Source organism: Pseudovirgaria hyperparasitica (assembly GCF_010093815.1).
Source record: "Pseudovirgaria hyperparasitica strain CBS 121739 unplaced genomic scaffold EJ05scaffold_5, whole genome shotgun sequence".
Classification (NCBI taxonomy): domain Eukaryota; kingdom Fungi; phylum Ascomycota; class Dothideomycetes; order Acrospermales; family Acrospermaceae; genus Pseudovirgaria; species Pseudovirgaria hyperparasitica.
In genome coordinates, this window is record NW_022985553.1 from 1,390,500 (window position 1) to 1,410,744 (window position 20,245).

At 49.7% G+C, this 20,245-nt stretch overlaps 7 protein-coding genes across 7 annotated transcripts; 4 read left to right on the forward strand and 3 right to left on the reverse strand.

Annotated features, from left to right (window-relative positions):
• Positions 1 to 252: 252 nt before the first annotated feature.
• EJ05DRAFT_474968 (uncharacterized protein) lies at positions 253 to 3,201 on the reverse strand. The gene is made up of 2 exons (XM_033743704.1): positions 3,093 to 3,201; positions 253 to 3,034 (listed from the first exon to the last, which is right to left on the reverse strand). Exon 2 carries the CDS (start codon positions 2,943 to 2,945, stop codon positions 639 to 641), a length of 2,307 nt encoding a protein of 768 aa, XP_033602387.1. The 5' UTR covers positions 2,946 to 3,034; positions 3,093 to 3,201; the 3' UTR covers positions 253 to 638.
• A 273-nt stretch (positions 3,202 to 3,474) lies between these two features.
• On the forward strand, positions 3,475 to 5,019 carry EJ05DRAFT_509613 (mitochondrial carrier). The gene is made up of 2 exons (XM_033748110.1): positions 3,475 to 3,780; positions 3,867 to 5,019. The coding sequence occupies exons 1-2, from the start codon at positions 3,585 to 3,587 to the stop codon at positions 4,661 to 4,663; spliced, it is 993 nt and encodes a 330-aa protein (XP_033602388.1). The 5' UTR covers positions 3,475 to 3,584; the 3' UTR covers positions 4,664 to 5,019.
• A 299-nt stretch (positions 5,020 to 5,318) lies between these two features.
• Positions 5,319 to 7,311, reverse strand: EJ05DRAFT_315603 (RNA-binding domain-containing protein). The gene is made up of 9 exons (XM_033740723.1): positions 7,047 to 7,311; positions 6,944 to 6,987; positions 6,849 to 6,856; positions 6,700 to 6,793; positions 6,488 to 6,640; positions 6,375 to 6,426; positions 5,843 to 6,315; positions 5,637 to 5,790; positions 5,319 to 5,581 (listed from the first exon to the last, which is right to left on the reverse strand). The coding sequence occupies exons 1-9, from the start codon at positions 7,150 to 7,152 to the stop codon at positions 5,445 to 5,447; spliced, it is 1,221 nt and encodes a 406-aa protein (XP_033602389.1). The 5' UTR covers positions 7,153 to 7,311; the 3' UTR covers positions 5,319 to 5,444.
• Positions 7,312 to 8,775: 1,464 nt separating this feature from the next.
• Positions 8,776 to 9,559, reverse strand: EJ05DRAFT_315854 (uncharacterized protein). The gene has a single exon (XM_033740724.1). It carries the CDS (start codon positions 9,330 to 9,332, stop codon positions 8,910 to 8,912), a length of 423 nt encoding a protein of 140 aa, XP_033602390.1. The 5' UTR covers positions 9,333 to 9,559; the 3' UTR covers positions 8,776 to 8,909.
• Positions 9,560 to 10,664: 1,105 nt separating this feature from the next.
• EJ05DRAFT_316026 (MFS multidrug transporter) lies at positions 10,665 to 12,927 on the forward strand. Its single transcript, XM_033740725.1, has 5 exons — positions 10,665 to 11,365; positions 11,412 to 12,015; positions 12,073 to 12,389; positions 12,442 to 12,553; positions 12,607 to 12,927. Exons 1-5 carry the CDS (start codon positions 10,900 to 10,902, stop codon positions 12,803 to 12,805), a joined length of 1,698 nt encoding a protein of 565 aa, XP_033602391.1. The 5' UTR covers positions 10,665 to 10,899; the 3' UTR covers positions 12,806 to 12,927.
• Positions 12,928 to 13,915: 988 nt separating this feature from the next.
• Positions 13,916 to 16,333, forward strand: EJ05DRAFT_484823 (uncharacterized protein; the record flags this gene model as incomplete). Its single annotated transcript, XM_033745387.1, has 3 exons — positions 13,916 to 14,038; positions 14,153 to 14,219; positions 14,310 to 16,333. The coding sequence occupies 3 exons, from the start codon at positions 13,916 to 13,918 to the stop codon at positions 16,331 to 16,333; spliced, it is 2,214 nt and encodes a 737-aa protein (XP_033602392.1).
• A 3,165-nt stretch (positions 16,334 to 19,498) lies between these two features.
• On the forward strand, positions 19,499 to 19,981 carry EJ05DRAFT_499132 (uncharacterized protein; the record flags this gene model as incomplete). Its single annotated transcript, XM_033746785.1, has 1 exon — positions 19,499 to 19,981. One exon carries the CDS (start codon positions 19,499 to 19,501, stop codon positions 19,979 to 19,981), a length of 483 nt encoding a protein of 160 aa, XP_033602393.1.
• Positions 19,982 to 20,245: the final 264 nt, after the last annotated feature.

Sequence of the window (20,245 nt, forward strand, 5' to 3'; positions counted from 1 at the left end):
CAAGATCTTACCTATGGAAAAGAACAAGACTGTGTAACACCCAATTCTTGGATTATAACTCCTTTGATATACATAGTCATTTACCTTTCTTATTTCTAGACTTATCCTACCATCTACCATAAGCTTGGCAATAGAAGGATAGGTCTAGAATTATCGTAATACAAATCACATACCACTACTTTCTATATATATATATATATACCTCAAAGATGAAACAACTAGAAGAGAGATTATAAGTAAGAAAGACAACAATTCATAGTAACACATTTCATTTTCATTTCACTCACCTAGTCTTCTATATAACCCCCAATGTAGGTAGGTGTAACGCCCGAGGCAAAGCTAACTAACAACACAACCTTCCAATATCAAGACTGAGAGGCCCAGTCGAAATTCTCCCATCTAAACTGGCAACCAGATGCAGTTTTGAGTAGCAGTAGTAGGTACTTCAACGAGGCGAAGATTGCCACCGCCGTCGCCGCCGTCGCAGCAGCAGCAGCAGTCAGACATATATCCAGGTGTCTCCAGCCATATAGACTTGTCCCAAAAAAACTCCGTTGATATCAACAGATGCGTGCAAACATATCGCCGTGCCATGCCATGCCATTACCATAAACCACATGTACCAAGTTCAGGCCCCTTTACGAGTCAATCAAATCCTCAACCCAGCCATCCAAATCAACAACTCTAAACCTATCGCCCCACTGAGCCCTCCATGCCGAATCCAGATACGCGCGATTAATTCCGTCGCGCCAACTCATCAGCTCAACGCTCCACCCTTTCTTCAGCGCGCGCTCCACCATCTTCAAGAAGCCTTGGGAATACTCTGCGACCGCCGCGTCGCCGGTGGCAAGCACCATGGTGCCTGGCTCGTCTGCATCGACAACTGATTCGAGCATCTTCAGGTGCAAGATCTCGTCGACGCCCTGCTCGACCCATTTCTGAGTCGGCGGTGTCTCGACGGAGGTGGCGGCGTGCCGAGCAGGTGTGCTAGGACCAGTAGCTGCAAAGGCCGTTTCAGACGCTTTCGTGCTGCTGCCCGGCACACTTGTGCATGCGTATCCGCCACCGTACAGGGTGCCTCCGTTTCCGAAGCCAGAGTCGCGTTGGGAATAGAACTGCGACTTCTGTTTCTTGGAGAGGTCTTTGTCCTTGTACACCTGTTCAAGAATGTTCGTTTCATAGCCGACCGCCTTGGCCATGTCAAAAGCTGGGAGGTTGGGATATGAACCGGCGAGCACACGTTTGGCGACTGGGCGGCGGCGCTCCATGAGTAAAACGAGGCTATCAAAGGAGATTTCAAGCCCTTTGACCTGTCTGCCGTACGGAAGACCGAAGGAGCGGCGGATGTATTCCTTGAAGCCAATAAAGATATTGGAGGCATCGACAAAGACATGAATGCCTTTGACGGTGCTGGTATGGGTAGAGAGTTGAGCTGGTGAGACTAACCACTTCTTATCCATGGGAAATTGCTTGATAAGTTCGAGAAAGAAGTGCATGTGGCGATCTTCGCCATGTCGCATGGTAATCGAGGGTCCTACCACTGCCCTTTCGGGGGAAGGCTGGATCTTTCGGGGTAGGGATACCGGAGGGGCAAGTTTCGTAACACGAGGTCCGTTTGGAGTTCGGTATTGTGGTTGAGGTGGTGGTGTCATCTGCGGATTTGTCTGAACAGAATACTGTAGCGCCTGACCAGGGCCATTTTGCTGATACACATTCGCGTATGAAGGGAACGCCGGGTTTGCTGTCTGAGATAACAAAGGAGAATCGTCATATTGGGCAATCGTAAAAGGAGGAAACTTCGGCTTAGGCGTCACATTCTTGGTGTTCAAAATTTGTGACCTAGACACCGGTTGTGACTGTGGTACTGCAACATCTCCTATAATCATATCCTGCTCTCTCTTCGCAGGCGTGTATCCGTTTGCAGCTGCTACGTCTTCAGGTGTCATAGAATCAGTAAGCTTCAACTGCGTGTCTTTCTTCTTCAGTTTTTGTGAATTCGTTGCTGCGACCTCTCCGGGAGTCATATGCTCCGTAAGGTTTAGCACCTTCAAAGCAGGGCCCTTACTCTCTGGATTGACAAACTTAGATCGCAAAGGATACCGATTCGTAGGCGTCGGAGTGACAGGCTCTTGCACAATCGGATGCACACTCGCCTTTCCCGCCGGCGTTTTCTTCTTCTTGCCTTTCGCAGTGTCAGGCTCCGCATCACTCACAGCTTTCGCATGAGCTTGCTTAGCTTGAGCTTCAGCCCGACTTTTCTTCTGAATTCTCTTGAGAGCCTTACGGGCTCGCTTAGCTGCTTTTCTCTGCTCTTTCGTCGCTTTCTTGCCTTTACTAGTCGGGGTGGTCGAGTCTTTGACGTCATCTGCGCTCTCGCCAGTGTCTTCGGGAGCCTCAGACTCGGTCGTATCTCCAGTGTGATAATCAAAGACATCATCCGTATCCGTCCAGGTGACGTGGTCCGCCTTGTGCCGGGGTTCGTGATACACCGCTCCGTCAGACGTATAATCCTTGCTGCGTTCAATCGTAACGACCCGCTCGTCAGACGAACTATCCTGTACGAGCTTCGGTCTCTTAGGTACCTTAGCTGCGAAGTCTTTCTGTTCAACTTCAGTATCAGGTGCATCAATCCGCACTCCACGTCGCGGCTGAGGAGAAGGAGAGGGCGACAGCGACGGCGGCCGTACCCGAGGCGGAGGCGCTGCAGGATCTACGCCGAGATACTCCCAAAGCTTCGTGAAGTCACCCAAGCCCTGGGATTGTGCTCTGGTAGCTCTAGATCTGTTCGTGTCTGCATCCACGATGCCATTGTGAGCTTCCTTCAGCGCTTCGTCGCTTGGTACAGGTACGTCATTATTCGGTGGCGGCGAGGAAAGGTTGTGGAGGAGGTCGTAGACAGGACCAAAGTCCCACGCCCTGGCGTTTTCAGAGACTAGCGAGGGCATGTAATTGTTTCGCGGGGTGGTAAGTATATATGTGTATTTTTGAAAGGTTCAATTCAGTGATTTGAGCGGTTCGTCTGTAATACTTGAAACTGGGACGGATTAGCATTGTCATGATGAGAAGGAAGGCTGGTAACACTACGAGCGAACCTAAAGAGAGTCATAAGTGGGCTGCAGCTTTCAGTCGTATTTTCATCCTCAGTCTTGTGAAGTGAAAGAAGAGGCTGGTGGGAAGTCAAGGTAAGGCACAGAGACAGAGCGCACAGTCAACGGTAGGTAGTGGTGTCATACAACCAAGGGCCCAGCTTGAGGCGGTGGCAGTACCCAAGCTAGCTGTTTATAGTTTAGCTTAAACGGTCCACACGCCACATGAGTACCAACAGCATCTGATTGAAGCAGAAGCATAACCACACTGCATAATAGCCAGTAAACACACCGCTGCAAACATCAACCAGCCAGCCAAACCAACCCAGGCCATCTGACTCTCTCCCCTTGCACATCCCCTATTCACCCATACATTCACAATGCCTAAACCATAATCATCTGTCCCATTACCCCACATCTACCCCACCATATGCCAGATTTTGCAGTCATCAGGGAGTGTATTTGAGCGGGTGGTCTATCACTACTATTCACAACATAATGTCTGCAGATTTTTGGGCCGGCTACATAAGCGGGGCCATAGGCATTCTCATCGGCAACCCTCTCGACCTCATAAAGACCCGTTTGCAAGCAGGCCAGCCGACGCCTGTATCGCCGCCATCAGGTCCATCAGGACCTGTGTCAGGACAAGTCACATGGCGGACGCAATTCGACAGAGCAGGGACATTAGTACGAGGTACGAGCATGTATATTGCCGACTCCCTTGATATTCCATCAACAAGCGTAGATTGTGTTCTTATATTTCTCGTTCTGTGTACACAGGAGCATCAGCACCAATCATTGGCTACGGCGCCCTCAACGCGCTTCTATTTGTGTCCTACAACCGCACACTATCCGTCCTGACATCGACACCATACCCACCAGTAGCAGCACCGTCCGCGGAACCAGCCCAGCTACCAGCGCTATGGAAGATCTACACTGCCGGCTGCGTCGCCGGATTCGCAACCTTCGTCGTCTCTGCGCCAACCGAGCTGATCAAATGCCGTGCCCAGGTGCTCTCCTCGCCCAACACAGGGGGCAACAGCACCGGCATCTCAACAACGACTCCACCCAGCAGCTACGCCATAACCCGCGCCATCCTCCGCACACACGGAATCCGCGGCCTCTACCACGGCGGTCAAATCACCTCCCTCCGTGACGCTATCGGATACGGCTTCTACTTCCTGTCCTACGAGTACACCCGCTCTGCTCTATCCTCGCCTACTACTGACACCCCCCGGATGGAAGGCTTGAAAGTGCTGCTTTGCGGTGGGTTTGCTGGGATAGTGACGTGGGCGAGCATTTTCCCGTTGGATGTGATCAAGACGAGAGTGCAGACGCAGGTGATGATGGCGGGGGCGGCTACGGGTCCAGTGGATGGCGGCGAGAGAGGGCCGCTGCTTGCTAGGGCGAATCGAAGGAGGATGTCGACGCTGGCGGTGGCCCGGCATGCCTATGAGACGGAAGGCGTGAGGGTGTTTTTCCGCGGTCTGGGAGTCTGTAGTGTTAGGGCTTTTGTTGTCAATGCTGTGCAATGGGCCATGTATGAATGGGTCATGAAGTTGATGAAACAGGACTGAGACTGGACGGACCAGGAACAAGAAATAGAGAAAACAACGATAGAGCGGACACTCGCCAGTCCATCGCACATATACAGTGGAATAATAGCACCTCCTGTACACATCAGTTTCGCTGTCAAGTCATACTTGACAGCCAAAGGTGATCGCGCAACGTATAACGAGCGTAAAGGGATCAGACCAAAAAGAGTGGTATCTGCACACGCAACGTAATGCACACTGACTCACCTTGCAAATACCTCACATCACATAACGGCCCCTACGCTCCTGTAGAATAAATCACCCGACCCGTGCCATTTGGTCCACGCACCAGACGTCGTCCGTATATCCATCATTCCATTTTCTCAATCTGTCCCTAGCGTCCTATTACAAAGCAAAGAAATTTTGCAGTCCAACCAACGATCCCGCCTGCGACATGCAAGAGCATTTCGTTCGATCTCCCGTACTTTAGCCAGATGCTTACAATCCATTTCGTGTCTAGTTCCACCGTGCACTACGCGAAAGCGATAGCTTTTGGGTGATGATAGCGCCATTGAGACCACCCATTCATGCCAGAGGCCCAAAGGAGATCCACTCTTTACGACTTTGCAGTCGGATACGCTAAGCGATTCTTGAGATGAAAACAGGTTTTAGGAAAGGAAATAAAGAAAATCCAACAAAGCGCTTTTGAAATCAGACATTGTGGACGACAAGGTCCAGTCAATAATTGGCGGCCTGGGTGGCTCTGAAGCATTCGGAAAATGCCCAGAATCTCGACCGAGCGAGCTAGCACAGAACGTGGGTCTCACATAATCTGATCCTGAGTAAGGCCAGCGGTTGACTCGGTGCCTTCCATGGCGTCACCGTTACCAGCAACATTGCTGTAGCGAACGAACGAAAGACCAAGAGGGCGACCACCGTACTGGTATCCGGTGAATTTGGCTATTGTGACGAATTAGCCTCGCAACATCTCTTTCTGACAGGGGGATTTTCTTACAGATGGCGGTTTCAGCATTCTCCGTGGAATCGAACTCCACTACACCGGTGCCACGTGAGCGACCACTGCCCTCGTACTGGATTTCAGCGCGCTCGACTTTGCCGATCGTAGTGAATAGTTCAACCAGGTCCTCGTTGCTGGTAGACCAAGGAAGCTGCAAGAAATTAGTCTGTATCAAATAAAAGAGCCATGATGATGCCTCTTACATTTCGGACGAAGATAAGCGGGCCAGGCTCTCCGTTGGGGCCAGCGAAGTCAGTGAAAGGGTTCGGTGGGTTGGAAGGTCCTGCACCGTAGCTAGAACCACCAGGAGCACCCCCGTAGCCACCAGCACCACCTCCGTAGCCGCCACGGCCTCCACCAAAGCCCGACCCACCGTCGTAACCTCCACGGCCTCCTCCGAAGCCTCCACGGCCGCCAAAGCCACCGCGGCCCCCTCCGAAACCTCCGCCGAAACCTCCACGGGCACCAAAGCCTCCGCGGCCGCCAAAGCCACCGCCAGAGCCGGCAAATCGATCTTCTCGAACCTCGAGTTGTCTACCTTGCCAATCGTAGCCATTGAACTGAGCAATCGCTGCTTGGGCGTCCTCGACAGTCTCAAATGCGACGATACCAGTTCCCTTTGGACGGCCGTCGGGCGTCATATGGACGTCGGCTCGAATAACGCCTCCGGTGTTTGCTAAAAGAAAACATGGTCAGACATGATCAGAGAGCCTGGATAGGCCACAATACACTCACCTGCCTGGCGAAACAGGTCTTTCAGGTCTTGCCACCCAGCATTGTAGGGAAGCTAGGCAATGTTAGTTCGTGTTCAAAGCTATGAGTTCAACTGTGATGGCAATGTGTCCTACGTTGGAGATGTAGATCTGGCGAGCGCCACCAGGTGGGCCACCGCTAGGAGGGCCTCCATAGCCACCGCCTCCACCTCCGTAGCCGCCACGGCCCATTCCACCGTCCATACCACCGCGGCTAGGTGCAGAAAAGCGAGGCTCTGGCTCGCGGTCCTAATTCAACAATGTCAATACGTGATATGAACTACAAGTCGATTGAAATGTGGGCTGACCTCGCGAACGTAGACTAGACGCCCCATCAAGTTCTGGTTCGACAAAGTGTTGACCGCCTGTTGCGCTTGGTCACGAGTAGCATACTCGACAATACTGAGCAATATTCATTAGCAAAGGCATTACGCAAGGACGATTGTCATAAACTTACCCACATCCCTATAACACCCACGGACAGAGTCCAATCCGTCAACCAATATTCTCAAATGTACGCAAACCAAGGAACCAATTGCATCAGCAGCCCACCTTAGACATTCCATTCGGAAGAAGTAGCACATCGGCGTAGATGACTTCGCCAGCTACATACTACAATCAGCAGATATTACGGTCCACTTAACAATCGACTGACCTTGGCGCATGAAGTCTTTGAGATGATGCCATTTGACATCATAACTCAAGTTTCCGACATAGACACGACGGTCCTGTTGAGAGTTCTCTTTGACGTTGGCCATCATATTGTCCTTGCTGGCTGGTCCACTAGCACCACTAGACCCAGCCCGGTATGAGTTCGAATTGTGGCCTCCACCTGCACCTCCAGGGGAACGACGGCGAGTCTCACGGGATCTGTCGCGAGGAGAGTAGGAGCGGCGTTCGCGACGTGGGGAACGAGATCGGCCTCGTGGAGATCGGTTACGCTGTGAGTAATTAACGTCGTGGTCTTCCTGCATGGTTGAGTTGAAATGGCGTGCGATTGCGGATGTGGAGGTGATGGAAATGAGTAGTCGTGGTTGACTGCAAAAGCTGCAGAGATGCAAGGCTGAAGTTCTGCGTGCAAAGGTTCGCTAGACCAAGGATAGATTGATGCCTGAGGCAACAGGAACTCCGCTTGAGACAAACAGCTCGCGCCACCAGTATCGCAGGGCATAGCCGGGTGAAAGTGGGGCATGGAACAGGGAGGAGTAATTGTACTTACTTCGCGTGGGCGATAAGAGTCTCCGGAGGAATCTATTGTGAAAAGCTCGGTGAGTATAATAAAGCAAGATGCGTTGGGAAGAGTAATGGAGGGGAAGTCGGATGGGAAAAATCAAAAGTTGTCAGGGCTGAAAGACAGCGGGTGGACAAGACGGAGATCAAATCGGCTTGGGCACAGCAGGTTGTAGAGGAACTAGCCTAGCCGTAGCTGACTGGTGCGGTGGGGGGAGACAGGAAACAGACAGAAGGCAAAAAGGGCAGACAAAGGACGGGCGCGGCGGGTGCACGTCTGATCTGATGCAGAGGGAGGTGGGATGATGAGGTGGAAGTGGAGATTTGAACAGGAGGCGCTTACCCATTGCAGTGGAAGACGAGTGGTCGATTTCGGGGGGTGGAGGTAAGGGGTGTGTCTGTGTGTGTGTCTGTGTGTGTGTGTGTATGTGTGTATGTGGGCGTGTGTGTATGCGTGTGCGTATGCGTGCGCGTGGGTGGGTTGGTGTGTGTGTGTGTGTGTGTGTGTGTGTGTAGGTAGGTAGGTTTCAGCAAGCCGTCTGGTCTGCAAAAAGTAGTAGTCGTCAGTAGTAGTCGCTTCAGCTTCTTTGTTGCGTAGGAGTAGTGACAGGCTGACTGGCTGGCTAGTACTCACCTCGACAGGGATGGATGCGCTCTTCAATCGTTGCTGTGAAGGCTCAGACCTGTCAGCGATCAAGTCGCGAAAAAAGAGGTCGCTACTGCGGAGACGCTGGCAGAGACACGAGGGACATACTAAAGCGAGGTAATTGATTGTGATCGCTGGTTACAAGTCCTCGCGTATCAGCAAGTCCGAAGTGCCCGTCAACTACGATAAGTTAGAAGCTTGTCTGACAATCAGGCATCCAGCTGTGGTCCTGTTAGGAAACGTCCGAGGAATCCTGATGCGAGCATGAAGAAATCCCTGGTTCGCGAACGGTATCGAGGTAGGCGTATGCGGGTTACGCCAAGAGTGCGACTGCGTGTCACAACTGCAGGTGGTAAAGGATCGTGTTTGATGACAAAACGATATCCATGACAGCCCGCCGGCTGCACCAATGAAGATAGTCGCTATGCGGGCCGAGAAGGGCAACCGGCTCGGTGTGCGTGTATCAAGCAGCTTGTGTGAAAAGATACTGCAGCAAGCTACACTTGAAGAAGGTTGAAACAGGATTCAAATCGTCCAGGTCGAAGGGATTGGCCTTGAATCCCATGATTGTGTCCGGGGTTGGATGTGGGGAAAAGAAAAATAACTTACGCGGAAGAGAGCGGTGCAAAATCTCGAATGCAGTCAGGCAAACGGAAAATAGCTTGATGGCTTGCTTCTTGGGCGATTGAAACAAAGGTTCAACCAAGTGTGAGATTTGCGGGAAAAGAAGTGTGTGATTGATTGTGTGCAGCGGTGACGGAGGGTGGTGGTGGTGGTGGTGGTAGTGGTAGTGGTAGTAAGGCAAGGTAGGATTAGTAGCAGTGAGGTAGTAAGTAGGTAATTAGTGCAGCTGCCTAATACCTGTGAGTGGTGGTGGAGTTTGGTTTTTTTCTTTCGGGAAGGCGCGTCAACATGTCGCTGAACCCGTGAAGTTGTGAAGCGACAAAAAGACCCCGAGAGCGCGAGAAAGCCAAGCGCGGTCAGTGGTCCAAGCTTCTCTTCCGCCGGTTGATGCTTCCTTCTCAGGAGTGGTGCTTCATGCTTCCTTCCTCTTTGCCTTATCATCGTCTTGGGCCTCCTCGTGTTCTCTCTCACCTGTCAACATCACTCCAGAAGAAACAGTCACCATTATCATAATTACATCCATACTTCAAGAACTCTTTAGCGAACTTGAACACATTACCCCACCGAGCACGAGACGAGTATCTTACTGTCTTTGAGAGTTTAGTTGTAAATGCAAAAGTAAAAAAGTACTCTCAGCTCGGTCCAAGCCCCACCACTACTAGCATCCAACTTGTAAACTTGCCTGTAAGCTGCCGGCATGGTGTTGCGCCGGCGCATCCTCTCTGCAGCTGGTGTGCATGTCACATATGCCTCTACCTCTTCTTCCATCTAGTCGTCCTGCATTCATGCCAGCCAAGCCATCACATCCTCAGTGAGAACATGGAAATTGATATATGCACACTGTCCGTCCCTTTGATATCTTGACCTTCCCAGAGCCAAAACCGCGAGGTCTGCTCAGCAGTCCACCATGTCACACGCAACAGTAATGGAATAGTATATAATACAAGCCCACTTCGTTTCGAGCACCTCAATGTCCAAGCGGAGCAGTGCTGCTGCAAGGTCTTTCTGAGTTGCAGGTGGCCCAAAGCCATGCCAGATGTGTACAGAACAAACACATCGGCGGCCAAAATCGCCCAGGCATCGCATTTGGATGTACTATTATTATGCACCTGCAAAGAGTGACTTGCTCGTCACCATGATCCCGGTCTCTGTTGCATTCCCGCTTCCCCAAAATGTCCTTCTACGCTGTTGCAATGCCTTTCTTTTTCATCATCACTGACTGTTGCCTCGCCCATCATGCTGGAACGCTCTGCTTCATGTCAGTCTAGGTGTAAACTATCAATTACCCTTGTAAGGTTTTGTGCTCCACCACATGAAGCTAGCTGTATCACTTAGCGCCGTCGACCTGAGGACAATGTTGGTCAGTTCCAGAGAATGCTATGAACAGCTTTATCAATTACAAGCCGGTGCATCGCTCCTTGACGTCTCGTCGCCACTATCATACCGTGCTCGCTGTTCGACTTCGCAGCAGCTCCTTCGTGCAATTAACCAAACATCTGATGCATTTCAAGCCTCTTGCCAATGCGCATACTCTTGAGCAGGGACTACCTGAGGGTTCATAGAACGGTCTGAAGCGACAAGAGCAGGAAAAACACTTTTCCTCGACGTTCATCTTTCCGGCTGACGTTGTCAAGGGTCTGTTGGGCTTCGTATTCTCCAGTGGTACCATGAGTCAGCTGCGCGAGTGTATCTCGGAGACTCGACCGACATGACCGAGTCTATCCCGAGCCTCAACCGAATGTATAGCGTGTGGGACGAAAAAGTCTCCATGATTGGTCAAGATAAGACTTGCTTGGTGGGTTTCTGATTTCAGACTCCATCAAAGACCGAAACATCACCGGAAGGCTTTGCTTCATCCACAGCAAAAGAGCGCAAAGTGTTGGAAAATGCTGAACTTCGCTCGGAGAAATTTCGCGGAAAGCGTTTCGAAGATGAATATATGTACCACAGTTCAAGATGACGACCCAGAAGATTTTCTTCAATTTTCATCCTACTATGATTCGCGAATATGCTTGGAGGTACCAGTCTTCATATTGGCAATCGTGCCGCAGAGCGTAGTGCCGTAATTGATGTCCAATCCCAAGCCGCGAGAAACCATATGATACCATCGAACGAACCGTACGGAGAAGATCTTATCAACCTCCCTTCGCGAACGCTTTCGCAAAATGCTCGACTCGACGAATATACCAAGGAGACAGTCGATGGCGTAATGACCGACGTGCGGTCCAACAAGGCTGGAGACATCGAGACGTGGGAGCTAGTGACTTGGAAGATAGAGGATCCAGAGAACCCGAAGACGTGGTCAAAAGCAAGGAAGTGGTACATTACCATGGTGATCGCTCTGACTTGCTTTGTTGTTGCTTTCAACAGTGCGGTGGTTACAGCAGATATAGCTGGAGTCTCGGAAACCTTCACTGTCTCCGAAGAGGTCGCTCTTCTCACTATCACGCTGTTCGTAGTCGGTTTTGGTGTGGGTAAGTCGATGCATTATGATCGCGTCAAACACTGCTGATCAATCAGGTCCAATGGTATTTGCGCCATTCTCTGAGATCTTTGGAAGGAAACCAGTATATGTGGTTACGCTTTTGATCGCTGTCGTCTTCATCATTCCCGGAGCTGTTGCACCAAATATTGAGACGTTGCTAGTCGCACGAGCCATCGATGGTATCGCATTCAGTGCTCCCATGACCCTTGTTGGGGGAAGTCTCGCCGACATCTGGAAAACCGAAGAACGTGGTGTGCCAATGGCTGCTTTCAGCGCAGCACCTTTCATTGGACCTGCCATAGGTCCTTTAGTTGGAGGTTACCTTTCAGATGCAAAGGGTTGGCGATGGCTTTACTGGATCCAGCTCATCCTCTCCGGGGTAGTCTGGTGTTTGATAACATTCACTGTCCCCGAGACTTATGCCCCAGCACTGCTCAAGAAGCGAGCAGCAAAACTTCGAAAAGAGACCGGCGACGAGAAGCATGTGACGGAGCAAGATATCGATAAGCGGCCAATTGGTGCTCGTTTGAAGATTTTCTTACTGCGGCCATTCCAACTCTTATTTCAGGAGCTCATTGTGTTCCTTATTTCCCTATACATGTCGGTTTTGTACGGCCTGTTGTACATGTTCTTCATCGCGTAAGTCGGACTTTATGCTCACTGTAATATCAATGACTGCTGACCACCCAATTGCAGATACCCGATCATATACCAGCAGCATAAAGGTTACACCGCTGGCAAGACAGGATTAATGTTCATTCCTCTTGCAGTCGGTGTGGTTGTCAGTGCCGCTTGTGCGCCGTTTGTGAACAAAAATTATCTCAAAGTGGCAGCCAAATACAATGGACGTCCGCCTGCAGAAGTGCGCCTCATCCCAATGATGTTCTCATGCTGGTTCATTCCGGTTGGCATGTTCATCTTCGCGTGGTCTTCATATCCGCAATTTTCATGGGCAGGTCCAGCCATGGGTGGTTTCTCGGTGGGCTTCGGCTTCATATTCCTCTATAATTCAGGTGCGTACGAGATTTTTTTCCGGCGTTATCATGCTAATATTTCGGTTGTCAGCAAACAACTACCTTGTCGATTCCTACCAACATCAGGCGGCGTCTGCACTAGCCGCCAAAACTTGCATACGTAGTTTCTGGGGCGCAGCAGTAGTGCTGTTCACAATCCAGATGTAAGCGACCTAAATCGTGCTCTTACGATCGGCACACATCTAATCGTCTTCAGGTACGATCGCATGGGTGATCAGTGGGCCAGTTCTCTTCTAGCGTTTATAGCTCTGGCATGTTGTGCGATCCCGTTTATCTTCTACTACAAAGGAGCTGCGATTCGCAAACATTCAAAGTATGCTTACAGTGGTGACGATGAGGAGAGTTTCGAGTCTGCCAATAAAGAGGTTGATAGTTCTGGCTCCTCGCAGTTTTAACAGGAGAAGCAGGACGTTTAAATGGGCTTCCCTTTGCAATCGCGCCGACAAGCGACGTTTCTGGAGCTTTTATATCAAGGCAGTATGCCTTCTTGTTCTTTGTAATTGATGTTCCGCGCCGTTTATGGCATACGCATTGGGACCGGCGTAGATGATTGAGATACTTTGGCATTTAGATGGTAGCGTGTAATGATATGGGAAGAAAGCATAGAAGAAAGCATGGAGAACAGAGTTGAAGTAACGTTCACCGCGTCTTGCTGTGGGTCCAAATTAGTAAAGAGGGACGACCCGCCGGGAGCTCGAAATCGCCGCGAGGATCAGTCAACGGACTTTCGCAGACTTTCCAGGTTGAACGCTTTCTCCTCCCGTCTGCGATCAGCACCAGACCGTTGTGATGTTTGTGTACCAGGAGTTCTCTGTTCAACATGATTTGACGGTGGTTCCTGGTGGTTCCTGAGCAATGAGAGGAGACAGCGTCGGGGAATTTAGGACTGAAACTATCACAATTGCCCGCTGCGTCAAACAAGTCATACTTTACGATGAATCCATGGAAAGATTGACAACTCGTAGATATGTAGGTATCCAAAGAAGATATTACAGGAGCTTTGGGCATCGTAGCTTTAGCAAGCCTTCCTGTTTGCTACTGTAGCATATCTTGTAAGCACCTAAACAGTTATCAGAGAAGCGACTCATTTCACGTCGACTGCGCAGAGATTCTTTGATATGCGAAAAAGCTTGTAAGTAGCGTACTGTGGACCAGGACCAGAATCTGTAACAGCGTAGAGATCCTGTAACAAAGTGGACCGAGGCACCTCTTTACAACCAGCACAGCCCCCGCAATGGTGAAGCCATAGTACGTGACTTATACGAGGACGATAGGGAATTGTTGATAATCTGAAGAAACAAATGCCATAGCGTGACGAATTGCAATAAATCAAGCTTTTGAATGTGGATCACTGCACCTATGTCACTAATCCTCTCCCAGTAAAGCTGACCGCCAAGACGACCAACCAGCAGTCCCGTATGTCCGTGAGCTGGACGCGCTTGAGCATTTTGACCATCACGTCACATGCGCGCGATGCCTTGCATTGAGATCTTTTGTTCTTGAGAATGGATATGGATACAAACGGAGCTTCACCGTCGCAGTCGCAGCCACCACTATCGCTCCAGGAAACGCCGCGCGCGGACGTTGATGATATCCTCCGGAGGAAAAGGAAAGCTCGCGAATACAAGGTGCGTGTGTAGACTGAGCCTCTTGTGAACTCTTAATATATGCCTCGTGGCGCTAGACATGTTATCAAAAGAACTCTCGGGATCGTTAAAAATATCAGACTGACTTTAGCGCAGGCCTGCTATCCATGTCGACAGCGAAAAGTAAAATGCGACCAAAATGTGCCATGCAAAACATGTATCGGTATGTCAACATGACAGACGCCTGCCCGCCTGATTATACCCTTATCTGACGCGCAAAAACACGCTCTCACAAGTACTAAGATTTGAGCAGTGCGAGAACACCCTGAACTATGCACGTATCATCCGCCGACAGAGACCCATCCGCCCGCGAAACGAGCGCAAATACATCCTCCCTCGAGTGGCGTTGAGTTGCCGAATGGAATCATAGATTACGCTGCTGGCACAGTAACACTGTCAAGAGAAGACTGGGACAGAATATGCGCAAAGCTCATAACGATGGAGAACTCTATGTCGGAGTTGCGAGGGTCTATAAAGAATCTGGGAGATAGAACACCCCCAAGCCAATCACAAGCCATACAGCACCCGGCTCAGCAGGCCATGATGACAGGGGAGAATGGCTCTTCGAACGGAGATCTAGAGTTGAGCCATATTCGAACACAAGGGATACATACGACCAATTCATTGACGGGTGAGACTGTCCACGTCGGAGGTGGGTCAGTGCCTGCTTTGATAATGGCTCTAGGCAGAGGTGATCTTGAAGTCCCTGGTGTTCAGGAGCTTTTGGGGAAGAAGAGCATACTACCACTTTTCGGACTAGACAATGAAAGCGCAACTTATCCCTTCGTGGATCTTTGGGGCTTACCTCATGGCTCCATCATGAAAGCGACCGAGATATCAGGCGCCATTCCTAATGATCAGGATTGCCTCAGCTTGTTCAGGTATCATCGAGAAACTGCTCATATTATCTATCCAGCGCTAGTAGAGATTGACAAATTTGAAGCCGACTTAATGCTGTTCCTTATCAATAGAGCGAACACTCAACAAGGCGATGTCAATGATGGGATCACAGAGCAATCCATTTATGGAAAAAACCTACACTGGATCGGTCTATTCTTTGCTGCCTTGGCATCAGGATGTCAATGCTCATCGATGCCTCGAAAAGAGCGGGACTTGACGTCTCAAGTTTATGTCTGCTGCAGTTTTGAGTGTTTGCGATTTACCAACTTCCTATCTCAGCCTACCATGGAGACGATCCAGACTTTACTGATATTAGGCAATGTCATATCAAATAACATGAATGCTGGTGTCGCATGGTCACTGATGGGGCTGACTGTGCGGCTGTCGCAAAGCATCGGCCTTCATCGCAGGTGTCCTGACACGACTCCTGCGGAAGTCATGAAAGTCCGATGTAGGCTATGGTGGATGACTCTTTGGCAAGACACCCATCTATCGATATCGTACGATCGGCTAGCAGCTTCAGCCATGACCGATGGCTACCCTTTCCCGAGCGACGACATATCGTCGCCAGGTCACCGGTCATATGCTGAATCAATGTACCGGCTCGTCAAGTGTGGCCTGTCCATCTTGGAAGACCGTTCCAAACCGCAAGATTCCGACAGAGCTCTACAAAGAATAACGGATCACCGAAACGAGCTGCAGAGCGTCGTTCTTCAAGCAGCTGACTTTCTAAGAGACTCCAGGAGATGTCGATCGATGCGAGATCAGCTTGAGCATTGGGCCCTATACCTCTACATGTCGTACGTAACATCAGAGCTTTGCCGGCCAGCCCTCAATCCAAGCAACGCCAGACTTGACTTATCAAAAACGCTTCGCAAAACTTGTGTCGACGCACTTACAAATACGGTTGAAGCATTCCTGGGCCTGCAAAATATGACGGCTTTTGCCAGCCGTTCATGGGTTGCCGTGCATCGAGCTCTTAGCTCTTCGCTTCTTCTCACGGTCATTGGTGAAACGCAGCGAAATGAGCGAGCGAAAGCACTGATATCGAACCTCGTCACCATACTTGGTGAAATTATCTCCAAAGTTGACCCCGTTGAGATGTCAGCGCCTATCACAAGATCTATTGCAGCTTTACGAAGGCTGGTAAACCTTCCTGAAGGCCCTATCGTTCCTGTACCAGAGAGCTCCAACACAGGCTCACCTGTGATGGTGCACAATCTGGAAAATATCCAGAACCTACTCAATTTCGACGACCCGACCTACGGGAGCGACAATTCTCTTGCTGGTCTGGATGCAGACCAGAGTCCGTACGCGCTCGTGGACTCTATTATCTGGGGAGGCAATGGAAAGCAAGCAGGTCATCCGCCTGTATGAAACAGCATGTCCTTTCAATACAACAATCTTTGAGAGTCTTGTGCTCCATCCCAACGGTAAGGGTCAGATCAAACCCCGACCCAAAGCTCAGACTCGCACCTTATTGCCGTGCTCAACTTATGGCGCGGCGTATAGAAGTCCGTGATGCTGTCTGAGAAGGACCAAGTCGTCACACTTTACGGAAAGGAAGACATCAGATAACCAAAATCAAAGACCAACACACTTTGTGATTTCCACGTATTTGGTCGTCGGTGTATACATGGTTGATATTCCTGGCTGCCGTTTGAGAGACCACGTGGTCTAGTCCTACAAGTCCGACACGTGTGCGGTACTTCTTACTCGCCTGATTGGAGTGTCTGGCAGTGAATTGCAGTTCATGCGCCTGAATCTATGCGTTTCGTGCTGCAGCTTGTCTGTTGGCTTGTGAACATGAAGCAAACGCAAGGCAATACTCTACCACCCACGCAGCAGTTTAGGCGTGGGCAGTCTGTACCAGAACAGCGATATACATAATCCACGGTAAGATGTCTGCGGAATACGTGCACAGTAACTGTTGCAATCTCATTCGCATATATGAAAGTGAACGTGTAATGACCAGATCCTCCTCTATGGTCCTGTTATCACCAATTGACTTATCCCACGGCCAAACCTTTGTATATACTGTGCTAGCGCTTATGAGTATGGATGCTGGATATCTCGGTAATATAATGAAGCGGAGGGCTGAAGCACCGATGCCTGAATATTTATTCAGAGCTACATATGACGTCGATGTCTGTCTTTAGCTGTCACTCTCGGGTCGAATCTAGCAATCTTAGCAATGTGCCTACCATCCGGAGCTTTAAATCGGACCTCTAGAGGAGACTCCCAAGAACCTACTCAATGCTCATTCTGCGTCTCTACAAGTGTAACAATCATGATCAGATGCTTTAGTTTATTTGCTACTCTTTGCCTCGTAGACTTGTAAATCATATGTCGATATATACCGTTCGACAGCCCGACAAGCCTTGTACTGGTTGCCGTATAGTCGCTGCATGTACTATAATATTGAATGAATCTTTCTGAAATGACACAGGTTAGTACTAGTCACCAGGCCTCTGGCAGTGCAGAGAGGTTTCTGCTAGTCTTGACTTGCGGAAATCTGTTAGTATTCAGATACGCCGTGCTAGGCCCATAGTATGACGAATTGTGTGATCATCTTTGGAGGTATGTAGATATCGCATTCGTTTTGACTCTCGTCATCGGGACTGATCCTGATTGTTTTTAGGTTTAGCGACAAAATTCGAGCAAGTATCCATGGAGATACCGCTGTAACGTGGAGGTGGCGGATGTGTCAAACTTAGAGATCTGGTGTAGATGGGCGTCATAAAAGTTAAGCTACAAAGATGTTGATGTCACAATTTCCAAGTGTACGTCAAATCATCCCCGGGCAGACATTGTTAAGCACCCAGAGCTCTCAACATGGTCACATGAGTGAACGTGCGGACGGTAGGGTACTGCTTCTGAACAATGACTTGGAAGCTGCATGAAAGGTGTACCTAGTGCTGGATATACTCAATCCGTCGCGTCCCTCTTGAATACAGATTCCAACGCGTTAAAAGAGAGAATTATACACCTTTGTCTGAGAATCTCAAGGCTGCAAGAACCCGAGTCGACCTTCCCACACTATCACCTCACCACCACACGCAGCGCGCATTCTTACAACATGAGCACCCCACAAGTCCCTCACAACCAACGCATGCTCGAAGAATACCACCGCACAACAGCAAGACTCAATATGTAAAGACACCTATGACTCCATACCACCACCGCGCCCTGAGCAAGTACCAGCAGGACCACGGTATCGAGCACGAGCACGGTGAAAACACACATTAGCGGCATTGCCTTGACGTAGAGGTTGTGAGAAGGGCAAGAGGACGCGTGTACGCGATATCCCGCAAACTCTGTCTATTAAGATGAGCTATAAGTAGATACACATACTTTATACGGAGATGTTTAGGCTATTGATTGTATATGTGTGCTTACTTCAGCTGTTGACGTCTTCTCTTGCGCGATATCCCCCTGGGCGACTTCCTTTGCTGCTGCTGTAGACTCTATATAGCTGTGTTCTAAGTCAGAAGAAGTTATATCAAGGGGCGAGGTAGGAAGATACACCTATTGGTCAGATCTGTTATGGACTGTGAGATGCAGGACAGTCTTGTGTGATTTGGTCAAGCTGATGCTTGTGAGACGTGAGAGATATGACAAGCAGATACTTGTACTTGTGTACTTTTGTGCGCAGATTCTGACATTGCATCGGTTCGTGCTGAACAGCTGGGATCAAACTATAGACAGTGGTACTAATTATTAGATGCTTGAAGAAGCCCAGAGGATTGGTGGACGGTGTCCCAACGAATGCACTGCTGGTTTTACATCTCGTAGGCATCACTGCTGTTCACACTGTACCCGTTTGCTTTTATACATAGTATGTGAAGGTTTTGGGTGTCCGTATTAGTGCAGAGACTACGTAGCCACTCTAAAATAACTATATATACCCGCGAGCTCCCCTTTAGACGCTCTCTCATCCACAACACCATCTCCAAACCCACCATCGATACTCATCTACAATGAAGTCCTTAACGCCACAAGAGCATCACCTGCTCAAACAAAAGAAAATGCTTCTCAAGATGCTCAAGGATACTCGCCAAACCGAGCAATTAAAGTTCCAGGAAGCCAACGACATGATCGATTATCCCGAAGCGACGCAGCAGGAGATCGAATATGCGGAGAGAGTCATTGACAGGTTTCAAAGATTGAAAAATAGCTGGGACATGCAGATTAAGGGTATCGAGGATGTTATTGCGGAGGAGGAAGGGAAGGGTTTTTGACCATCTGTGGGGAAAAAGGGGTGAGTTCACTTGATGTTTGTTATGAAGTGATATCAGTCCGGGAGACTTACACTGTTTAGCGTGGTGGTTTTTTCCGGTGCTCGCACTTTTGTAAATTAATTTATCCGGATTCTCGATTGTTGTGGGTTATGAGACGGACGTGAGATCTTCTTACTTTACTCATACCACCGCGACATCTTTCTACCAATTCGATCATTCTAAATCGCAATCAAGTCAACTGTTCGTCAATTCCTCTCACTCCTTTGTATCAAGTCTAACATCCCCCACCTTCTTTACCCAGATGTCTCGTCCAAAAACTTCCGTAAGCAATAGCGGTCCAACGCCTGTTCTCGTACGCAACAATGCCGTCACCGCACCCGTTCCCAACGACGTAGTCGATGGCACCGGAGAAGAAGAAGAGCAAGTTCACGACAACGTCCCAAATCCTATGCCCACTAGCACCACTCCTCCACTATTCGCCTTCAGCGAGTTATTCGAGGAAACCGAAGAAACTGAAGAATCCCTGTGCAACTCCCTGTTCATCTTCGCTGACGCGTTGGACACTCTTCAGAACCGGATGGAACTCTTAGGCAAGGCCGTCGACAGACAACAGATGGGTATCAGTTCCTTGGCTCTATTTCCGAATGTGCGCGGCGAGGATGTTGAGGACTGTGCTGATAAGCTGGATCAGTGCGCGGGCTATCTCATTATTCTGACTCAGATTCTGGATGAGTTCGCGGATGCCATGGGTGGTGTTGACAATAAGGAAGAGGAAAACAAATGAGATCAGTGCTTTGGTGAGGAATCGCTTTGCTGGTTGTTTGATGGCTTCACAGAAGTTCTTTGTTCGCTTGGCAGGTCTGCTTGGACTGTTTACGGTGCTGAATACTTCATGCTTGGACCAGGAATCGGCTGAGTCTTTACTATTGCAAGACTTGGTAGTTGTAACTCAGTCGTACGTTACATCAAGTCTCTCTACATGCACTTGACATCGATCTATCATAAGTGTAGGGTGACGTGACTTGACAGATCACCAGCATTGGCCTTT

Bases quoted from the DNA above. Each gene is read 5' to 3' on its own strand.
- EJ05DRAFT_316026 (XM_033740725.1), top strand. From the start codon at position 10,900: ATGCTTGGAGGTACCAGTCTTCATATTGGCAATCGTGCCGCAGAGCGT. The intron at 11,366-11,411 runs GTAAGTCGATGC...CTGATCAATCAG, and splicing joins CGTAGTCGGTTTTGGTGTGG to GTCCAATGGTATTTGCGCCA. The intron at 12,390-12,441 runs GTGCGTACGAGA...TTCGGTTGTCAG, and splicing joins CATATTCCTCTATAATTCAG to CAAACAACTACCTTGTCGAT.
- EJ05DRAFT_315603 (XM_033740723.1), bottom strand. From the start codon at position 7,152: ATGATGGCCAACGTCAAAGAGAACTCTCAACAGGACCGTCGTGTCTAT. The intron at 6,988-7,046 runs GTCAGTCGATTG...TAGCTGGCGAAG, and splicing joins CAAAGACTTCATGCGCCAAG to TCATCTACGCCGATGTGCTA. The intron at 5,791-5,842 runs GTAAGAGGCATC...AATTTCTTGCAG, and splicing joins CGCTTATCTTCGTCCGAAAT to CTTCCTTGGTCTACCAGCAA.
- EJ05DRAFT_315854 (XM_033740724.1), bottom strand. From the start codon at position 9,332: ATGATAAGGCAAAGAGGAAGGAAGCATGAAGCACCACTCCTGAGAAGG.
- EJ05DRAFT_474968 (XM_033743704.1), bottom strand. From the start codon at position 2,945: ATGCCCTCGCTAGTCTCTGAAAACGCCAGGGCGTGGGACTTTGGTCCT.
- EJ05DRAFT_509613 (XM_033748110.1), top strand. From the start codon at position 3,585: ATGTCTGCAGATTTTTGGGCCGGCTACATAAGCGGGGCCATAGGCATT. The intron at 3,781-3,866 runs GTACGAGCATGT...CTGTGTACACAG, and splicing joins AGCAGGGACATTAGTACGAG to GAGCATCAGCACCAATCATT.